Genomic DNA, 9,502 nt, shown 5'->3' with positions numbered 1-9,502 from the left:
GGACACACAGAGAGAGAGAGAGAGAAGAACCTCATGAGATGGGGTCCTCAACGCCCCACACCCCGGTTCCACCCCACGGAGTCGCCTCGAACCCCAGGGTTCTTCCTTGGAGACCACCATGGCCTGTGGGGGTCAAGGCATGGAGACCATCATGGTCTATGGGGCCAGGACATGGAGACCATCATGGCCTGTGGGGTCAAGGCATGGAGACCATCATGGCCTATGGGGCCAGGACATGGAGACCACCACACCCTATGGGGTGAGGCTATGGAGGCCACCATGGCCTATGGGGTCAAGGCATGGAGACCATCATGGCCTATGGGGCCAGGACATGGAGACCACCACACCCTATGGGGTGAGGCTATGGAGGCCACCATGGCCTATGGGGTCAAGGCATGGAGACCATCATGGCCTATGGGGCCAGGACATGGAGACCACCACACCCTATGGGGTGAGGCTATGGAGGCCACCATGGCCTATGGGGTCAAGGCATGGAGACCATCATGGCCTATGGGGCCAGGACATGGAGACCACCACACCCTATGGGGTGAGGCTATGGAGGCCACCATGGCCTATGGGGTCAAGGCATGGAGACCATCATGGCCTATGGGGCCAGGACATGGAGACCACCACACCCTATGGGGTGAGGCTATGGAGGCCACCATGGCCTATGGGGTCAAGGCATGGAGACCATCATGGCCTATGGGGTGAGGGTATGGAGGCCACCATGGCCTATGGGGCGAGGGCATGGAGACCATCATGGCCTGTGGGGTCAAGGCATGGAGACCATCATGGCCTATGGGGCCAGGACATGGAGACCACCACACGCTATGGGGTGAGGGTATGGAGGCCACCACACTCTATGGGGTGAGGTTATGGAGGCCACCATGGCCTATGGGGTGAGGGTATGGAGGCCACCACACGCTATGGGGTGAGGCTATGGAGGCCACCATGGCCTATGGGGCCAGGACATGGAGACCATCATGGCCTATGGGTCAGGGCATGGAGACCACCATGGCCTATGGATCAGGGCATGGAGACCATCATGGTCTATGGGTCAAGACATGGAGACCATCATGGCCTGTGGGTGAGGGCATGGAGACCACCATGATCCATAGGGTCAGGACCACCACGTCTTATGGGGCCAGGACATGGAGACCTTTGTGCCCCATAGGGTGGTGGAGCTGAGGCCCAGGAGGTCCCTATAGCACCCAACATCCCTATGGACCCCCCTATAGCACCCAATGTCCCTATGGAACCCAGGAGGTCCCTATAGCACCCAACGCCCCTATGGAACCCAGGGGGTCTCTATAGCACCCAATGTCCCTATGGACCCCCCTATAGCACCCAACGTCCCTATGGAACCCAGGAGGTCCCTATAGCACCCAACGTCCCTATGGACCCCCCTATAGCACCCAATGTCCCTATGGAACCCAGGAGGTCCCTATAGCACCCAACGCCCCTATGGAACCCAGGGGGTCTCTATAGCACCCAATGTCCCTATGGACCCCCCTATAGCACCCAACGTCCCTATGGAACCCAGGAGGTCCCTATAGCACCCAACGTCCCTATGGACCCCCCTATAGCACCCAACGTCCCTATGGAACCCTCCTACCCTATGGACCCCCTTGTAGCACCCAACGTCCCTATGGAACCCCCCTATAACACCCAACATCCCTATGGAACCCACCTACCCTATGGACCCCTCCTATAGCACCCAACATCCCTATGGACTCCTGGGGTGAGGACATGGAGACCATCATGGCCTATGGGTCAGGGCATGGAGACCACCACACGCTATGGGGTGAGGGTATGGAGGCCACCATGGCCTATGGGTCAGGACATGGAGGCCACCATGGCCTATGGGGTCAAGACATGGAGACCATCATGGTCTATGGGGCCAGGACATGGAGACCATCATGGTCTATGGGGTGAGGCTATGGAGGCCACCATGGCCTATGGGGTCAAGACATGGAGACCATCATGGTCTATGGGGTGAGGACATGGAGACCATCATGGTCTATGGGTCAGGGCATGGAGACCACCACACGCTATGGGGTGAGGGTATGGAGCCCATCATGGCCTATGGGGCTAGGACATGGAGACCATCATGGCCTATGGGGCCAGGACATGGAGACCATCATGTCCTATGGGTCAGGGCATGGAGACCATCATGGTCTATGGGTCAAGACATGGAAACCATCATGGCCTGTGGGTGAGGGCATGGAGACCACCACGATCCATAGGGTCAGGACCACCATGTCCTATGGGGCCAGGACATGGAGACCTTTGTGCCCCATAGGGTGGTGGAGCTGAGGCCCAGGAGGTCCCTATAGCACCCAACGTCCCTATGGAACCCACCTACCCTATGGAACCCCCCTATAGCACCCAACGTCCTTATGGAACCCAGGAGGTCCCTATAGCACCCAACGTCCTTATGGAACCCACCTACCCTATGGACCCCCCCTATAGCACCCGACATCCCTATGGACTCCTCTATAGCACCCAACGTCCCTATGGAACCCACCAACCCTATGGAACCCCCCTATAGCACCCAACGTCCCTATGGAATCCAGGAGGTCCCTATAGCACCCAACGTCCCTATGGACCCCCCTATAGCACCCAATGTCCTTATGGAACCCACCTACCCTATGGACCCCTCCTATAGCACCCAACATCCCTATGGACTCCTCTATAGCACCCAACGTCCCTATGGAACCCACCAACCCTATGCCCACCCCAGACCCACCTGGCAGGAGTCGGTGCCCCCCGAGGTGACGCCGGCGCAGAGCATGTTCTTGGTGATGCCTTTGGGGTAGAGCTTGGAGCACTGGTCGTTGGCCATGGTGTAGACCACGCCGCACTGGAGAACGTCGGGGAAGTAGCCTGGGGACAGGACAGGGGACACCGTCACCCACCTCGGGCCCCACCCAGGGTGGGGGGGAAGGTCCCAGGGGTCCCCGGAAGGAGTGGGACCTTCTCCCTCCAAAGGTGGAGGTGGGTGGTGACAGCCCACCATGGAAGACGCCCTCGAGATGAAGGATGAAGGGCCACCTTGGAGGTGATTTGGAGTCTCCTTGTGGTCATGGGGTGGAGCTGGGGGAGAATGGGGACCTCCAGAGCCACCCCATGGACCCGGGGGAGGTGTCCTCAAGTTGCTGAGATGTCCCCAAGAATCTTAGATGTCCCCAAGACACTGAGATGTCCCCAAGTTCCTGAGGTGTCCCCAAGTCCCTGAGGTGTCCCCAGGTTACTGAGGTGTCCCCAAGTTGCTGAGATGTCCCCAAGACACTGAGATGTCCCCAAGATCCTGAAATGTCCCCAAGTTCCTGAGATGTCCCCAAGTTCCTGAGGTGTCCCCAAGTTGCTGAGATGTCCCCAAGACACTGAGATGTCCCCAAGAACCTGAGATGTCCCCAAGTTCCTGAGATGTCCCCAAACACTGAGGTGTCCCCAAACACTGAGATGTTCCAGGGTTGTTGAGGTGTCCCCAAGTTGCTGAGATGTCACCAGGTTCCTGAGATGTCCCCAAGAACCTGAGATGTCCCCAAGTTCCTGAAATGTCCCCAAGAACCTGAGATGTCACCAGGTTCCTGAGATGTCCCCAAGAACCTGAGATGTCCCCAAGTTCCTGAAATGTCCCCAAGAACCTGAGATGTCCCCAAGTTCCTGAGGTGTCCCCAAGTTGCTGAGATGTCCCCAAGACACTGAGATGTCCCCAAGATCCTGAAATGTCCCCAAGAACCTGAGATGTCCCCAAGTTGCTGAGATGTCTCCAAGACACTGAGATGTCCCCAAGATCCTGAAATGTCCCCAAGAACCTGAGGTGTCCCCAAGAACCTGAGATGTCCCCAAGTTCCTGAGGTGTCCCCAAGTTGCTGAGATGTCCCCAAGACACTGAGATGTCCCCAAGATCCTGAAATGTCCCCAAGAACCTGAGATGTCCCCAAGAACCTGAGGTGTCCCCAAGACACTGAGATGTCCCCAAGTTCCCGAGATGTCCCCAAGTTCCTGAGGTGTCCCCAGGTTACTGAGGTGTCCCCAAGTTGCTGAGATGTCCCCAAGACACTGAGATGTCCCCAAGATCCTGAAATGTCCCCAAGAACCTGAGATGTCCCCAAGTTCCTGAGATGTCCTCAAGTTGCTGAGATGTTCCCAAACACTGAGATGTCCCAGGGTTCCTGAGGTGTCCCCAAGTTGCTGAGATGTCCCCAAGACACTGAGATGCCCTCAAGATCCTGAAATGTCCCCAAACACTGAGATGTCCCCAGGTTACTGAGGTGTCCCCAAGACACTGAGATGTCCCCAAGTTCCTGAGATGTCCCCAAGATCCTGAAATGTCCCCAAGAACCTGAGATGTCCCCAAACACTGAGGTGTCCCCAAGTTCCTGAGGTGTCCCCAAGTTCCTGAGATGTCCCCAGATCCCTCCAGGACAACCCCCCGCGTGCCACCAGGAGATGTCTCCACCTACCTTCAGGGCTGCTGGTGCTGCCCCAACCCGACACGATGCACTCGGTGTTGGGTGAAGGACATCTCCTGGGCAGGGCCACCGGCCGGACGTGGTCGGTGAAACGGACGGGTTTCTGGAGCTTGAGGAGCATGATGTCACTGTCATGGCTGCTGACGTCATAGTTGGGGTGGATGAAGGCCTTGGCCGAGTTGATGCACTGCTCCGTCCCCTCCTTGGTCTTCAAGCTGTGGTCGCCCATGCGGATGGGGATGGGCCTGGAGAAAAGACCACGGTGAGGTGCCCCGGTGGAGGTGGCAGGGAAGGTCCACGGGGTGGAGAAAGGACCATGTGGTGGAGGAAGACCATGAGGTGGAGGAAGGACGATGGGTTGGAGAAAGGACCACGGTGAGGTTCCCTGGTGGAGGTGGCAGGGAAGGTCCATGGGGTGGAGAAAGGACCACGTGGTGGAGAAAGACCACGGGGTGGAGAAAGGACCATGGTGAGGTTCCCTGGTGGAGGTGGCAGGGAAGGTCCACGTAATGGAGAAAAGACCATGGGGTGGAGAAAGACCACAGGGTGGAGAAAGGACCACGTGGTGGAGGAAGACCATGGGGTGGAGAAAGGACCATGGAGTGGAGAAAGGACCATGGTGAGGTTCCCTGGTGGAGGTGGCAGGGAAGGTCCACGTAATGGAGAAAAGACCATGGGGTGGAGAAAGACCACAGGGTGGAGAAAGGACCATGTGGTGGAGAAAGGATCATGGGGTGGAAAAAGGACCATGTGGTAGAGGAAGAACCACAGGGTGGAGAAAGAACCACGTGGTGGAGGAAGACCATGAGGTGGAGGAAGGATGATGGGTTGGAGAAAGGACCATGGTGAGGTTCCCTGGTGGAGGTGGCAGGGAAGGTCCATGGGGTGGAGAAAGGACCACGTGGTGGAGAAAGACCACGGGGTGGAGAAAGGACCATGGTGAGGTTCCCTGGTGGAGGTGGCAGGGAAGGTCCACGTAATGGAGAAAAGACCATGGGGTGGAGAAAGACCACAGGGGGGAGAAAGGACCACGTGGTGGAGGAAGACCATGGGGGGGAGAAAGGACCATGGAGGGGAGAAAGGACCATGGTGAGGTTCCCTGGTGGAGGTGGCAGGGAAGGTCCACGTGATGGAGAAAGGACCATGTGGTGGAGGAAGAGCATGTGGTGGAGAAAGGACAATGGGGTGGAGGAAGACCATGAGGTGGAGAAAGGACCATGAGGTGGAGAAAGGCCCATGGGGTAGAGGAAGAACCACGTAATGGAGAAAAGACCATGGGGTGGAGAAAGACCACAGGGTGGAGAAAGGACCACGTGGTGGAGGAAGACCATGGGGTGGAGAAAGGACCATGTGGAGGAGAAAGGTCCAGTGGTGGAGGAAGGACAATGGGGTGGAGAAAGGACCAGTGGTGGAGGAAGGACAATGGGGTGGAGAAAGGACCACATGATGGAGAAAGGACCATGTGGTGGAGGAAAGACCATAAGGTGGAGGAAGGACGATGGGTTGGAGGAAAGACAATGGGGTGGAGAAAGGACCACATGATGGAGAAAGGACCATGTGGTGGAGGAAGGACCATGAGGTGGAGAAAGGACCATGTGGTAGAGGAAGAACCACAGGGTGGAGAAAGAACCACGTGGTGGAGGAAGACCATGAGGTGGAGGAAGGATGATGGGTTGGAGAAAGGACCATGGTGAGGTTCCCTGGTGGAGGTGGCAGGGAAGGTCCACGTGATGGAGAAAGGACCATGTGGTGGAGAAAGACCATGGGGTGGAGAAAGGACCATGTGGAGGAGAAAGGACCACGTGGTGGAGGAAGACCATGAGGTGGAGGAAGGACGATGGGTTGGAGAAAGGACCATGGTGAGGTTCCCTGGTGGAAGTGGCAGGGAAGGTCCATGGGGTGGAGAAAGGACCATGTGGTGGGAGGAAGGATCATGGGGTGGAAGAAGGACCATGGGGTGGAGAAAGGATGGTTGAGGTGGTCAACCCCATGAGATGGTCATACTGGGAGCCCACCTAGATGGTTGAGGTGGCCAACCCCATGAGATGGTCATACTAAGAAGCCAACAGGATGGTCATGCTGGGCCACCCAAGTGGCCACCCAGTCCTAACTGGGAAGAACTGGGGTCCCAGAAGGCCGTGGGTCATACTGGGAGCCCACCTAGATCCTTGAGGTGGCCAACCCCATGAGATGGTCATACTGGGAGCCCACCTAGATGGTTGAGGTGGCCAACCCCATGAGATGGTCATACTAAGAAGCCAACAGGATGGTCATGCTGGGCCACCCAAGTGGCCACCCAGTCCTAACTGGGAAGAACTGGGGTCCCAGAAGGCCGTGGGGCGGGAGAAGAGACCACCCCACCGGTACTGTTGAGGTTCTCCAGCCACCCAGAGAAGGTCCATGGGGTGGAGCAAGGACCACATGGTGGAGAAAGGATGGTTGAGGTGGTCAACCCCATGAGATGGTCATACTGGGAGCCCACCTAGATGGTTGTGGTGGCCAACCCCATGAGATGGTCATACTGGGAGCCCACCTAGATGGTTGTGGTGGCCAACCCCATGGGATGGTCATACTGGGAGCCCACCTGGATGGTTGTGGTGGCCAACCCCATGAGATGATCATACTGGGAAGCCAACAGGATGGTCATGCTGGGCCACCCAAGTGGCCACCCAGTCCTAACTGGGAAGAACTGGGGTCCCAGAAGGCCGTGGGGCGGGAGAAGAGACCACCCCACCGGTACCGTTGAGGTTCTCCACCCACCTTGAGCTGAACCCCAACCAGGTTCTCCTACGCATGGGGCCACCTCCAGCTCCCGGTGGCTCCTCCCAGTAGCCCGTGGCCAAAAGTGGGGTGGTCCCCACCCCACCCCACCCCATTGGGGGGGTGACCCCACCCCACCCCACCTCTTGGTGTCACAGTGGGCGGCCGTCAGCACCCAGGACCTGTCGATGAGGACCCCACCACAGTGGATGTTCTTCTGGGGGCCCAGGAGGACCACCTGGTAGGGGTGACGCTTCTTCTGGCAGCTCCGACCCCCCACGATCCGGTTCTCGTCCCCCACGGCCGCTGGGGGGAGACGTGGAGATGGGGGTCAGCACCCCAGTTCCTTCCCAGTTTCCCCCAGTTCCTTCCCAGTTCCCTCCCAGTTCCTTCCCAGTGCCCTCCTAGAGGTCTTCTGGGCCACCCACCACCTCCCCGTGTCACCCCCGTGTCCACCCAGCTCTCCCTCTCCCTCCCAGTGTCCCCAGTGACCTACCAGTGTCTCCCAGTTCCTTCCCAGTTCCCTCCCAGTGCCTCCCAGTTCCCTCCCAGTTCCCTCCCAGTTCCTTCCCAGTGCCCTCCTAGAGGTCTTCTGGGCCACCCAGAACCTCCACGTGTCAACCCCGTGTCCACCCAGCTCTCCCTCTCCCTCCCAGTGTCCCCAGTGACCTACCAGTATCTCCCAGTGCCCTCCCACTGCTCTCCCAGTGCCTCCCAGTTCGCTCCCAGTTCCTTCCCAGTTCCTTCCCAGTTCCCTCACAGGAGGTCTTCTGGGCCACCCAGAACCTCCCCGTGTCACCCCCGTGTCCTCCCAGCTCTCCCTCTCCCTCCCAGTGTCCCCAGTGACCAACCAGTGTCTCCCAGTTCCCTCCCAGTTCCCTCCCAGTGCTTCCCAGTTCCTTCCCAGTTCCTTCCCAGTTCATTCCAGTGCCCTCCCAGTTCCTTCCCAGTGCCCTCCTAGAGGTCTTCTGGGCCACCCACCACCTCCCCGTGTCACCCCCGTGTCCACCCAGCTCTCCCTCTCCCTCCCAGTGTCCCCAGTGACCTACCAGTGTCTCCCAGTTCCTTCCCAGTTCCCTCCCAGTCCCTCCCAGTGCCCTCCCAGTGCCTCCCAGTTCTTTCCCAACACCGCCTCCTTCCCCCTCCGTGGCCCCCAGTTCCTCCCTGCGTCACAACATGGCCGCCTGCCAAGTTTTCCCAGTAGGCCCCAGTTCCCTCCCAGTAGGCCCCAGTTCCCTCCCAGTTCCTTCCCAGCACACCCTCAGCCCCTCCAGTTCCCTCCCAGTGCCCCCAGTTCCCTCCCAGTGCCCTCCCAGCACACCCTCAGCCCCTTCCAGTTCCCCCAGTTCCCTCCAGTTCCCTCCCAGTTCCCCCCCAGTGCCTTCCAGTTCCTTCCCAGTAACCCTCAGCCCCTTCCAGTTCCCCCAGTTCCCTCCAGTTCCCTCCCAGTGCCCCCAGTTCCCTCCCAGTGCCCTCCCAGTGCCTCCCAGTTCTTTCCCAACACCGCCTCCTTCCCCCTCCGTGGCCCCCAGTTCCTCCCTGCGTCACAACATGGCCGCCTGCCAAGTTTTCCCAGTAGGCCCCAGTTCCCTCCCAGTGCCCCCAGTTCCCTCCCAGTGCCTTCCCAGTTCCCTCCCAGTGCCCCCAGTTCCCTCCCAGTGCCTTCCCAGTGCCTCCCAGTGCCCCCAGTTCACCCCCCCAGCTCCCTCCCAGTACCAGTTCCTGCCTCCCAGTGCTTCCTCTCTCCCTCCCACTCACACCAGTACGCTCCCAGTGCCTCCCAGTGTCCCCAGTTCACCTACGGCTCCTTCCCAGTACTCCCCAGTGCCCTCCCAGTGCCTCCTGGGGCCTCCCAGTGTCCTCCCAGCTCTCTCCCAGTGCCCCCAGTGCCCTCCCAGTACCTTCCACTCTCTCTACCCCCCCTGACCAGTACACCTCAGCTCTCTCCCAGTATCCCCCCAGTGTCCTCCCAGTTCCCTTCCAGTGCTCCCCAGTTCCCCCCAGCCTCCTTCCAGTCCCCTCCAGTGCCTCCCAGTGCCTCCCAGTGCCCTCCCAGTGCCTCCCAGTGCCCTCCCAGTGCCTTCCAGTGCCCCCCCAGCATCCTTCCAGTGCCCTCCAGTGCTGTCCCAGCGCTCTCCCAGTGCCCCCAGTGTCCTCCCAGTGCCCTCCCAGTGCTCCCCCAGCATCCTTCCAGTGCCCTCCAGTGCTGTCCCAGCTCCCTCCCAGTGCCCCCAGTGTCCTCCCAGTGCCCTCCCAGTGCC

At 59.4% G+C, this 9,502-nt stretch overlaps 1 protein-coding gene across 1 annotated transcript in view; it reads right to left on the bottom strand.

Moving 5' to 3' along the window:
* Positions 1 to 9,502, bottom strand: part of LOC106898316 (trypsin-like) — a 22,781-nt gene that overhangs the window by 404 nt on the left and 12,875 nt on the right. The window contains exons 3-6 of the mRNA XM_014959491.1: positions 8,093 to 8,141; positions 7,385 to 7,547; positions 4,473 to 4,726; positions 2,750 to 2,886 (exon numbers count right to left, since the gene is read on the bottom strand). Of these exons, the coding sequence (XP_014814977.1) occupies positions 2,750 to 2,886; positions 4,473 to 4,726; positions 7,385 to 7,547; positions 8,093 to 8,141 (603 nt within the window). The remainder of the gene's footprint in view (positions 1 to 2,749; positions 2,887 to 4,472; positions 4,727 to 7,384; positions 7,548 to 8,092; positions 8,142 to 9,502) is intronic.

Source organism: Calidris pugnax, unplaced genomic scaffold (assembly GCF_001431845.1).
Source record: "Calidris pugnax isolate Ruff unplaced genomic scaffold, ASM143184v1 scaffold477, whole genome shotgun sequence".
In the NCBI taxonomy this organism is placed as follows: Eukaryota; Metazoa; Chordata; class Aves; order Charadriiformes; family Scolopacidae; genus Calidris; species Calidris pugnax.
This window is presented reverse-complemented; position numbering and strand designations above follow the sequence as displayed.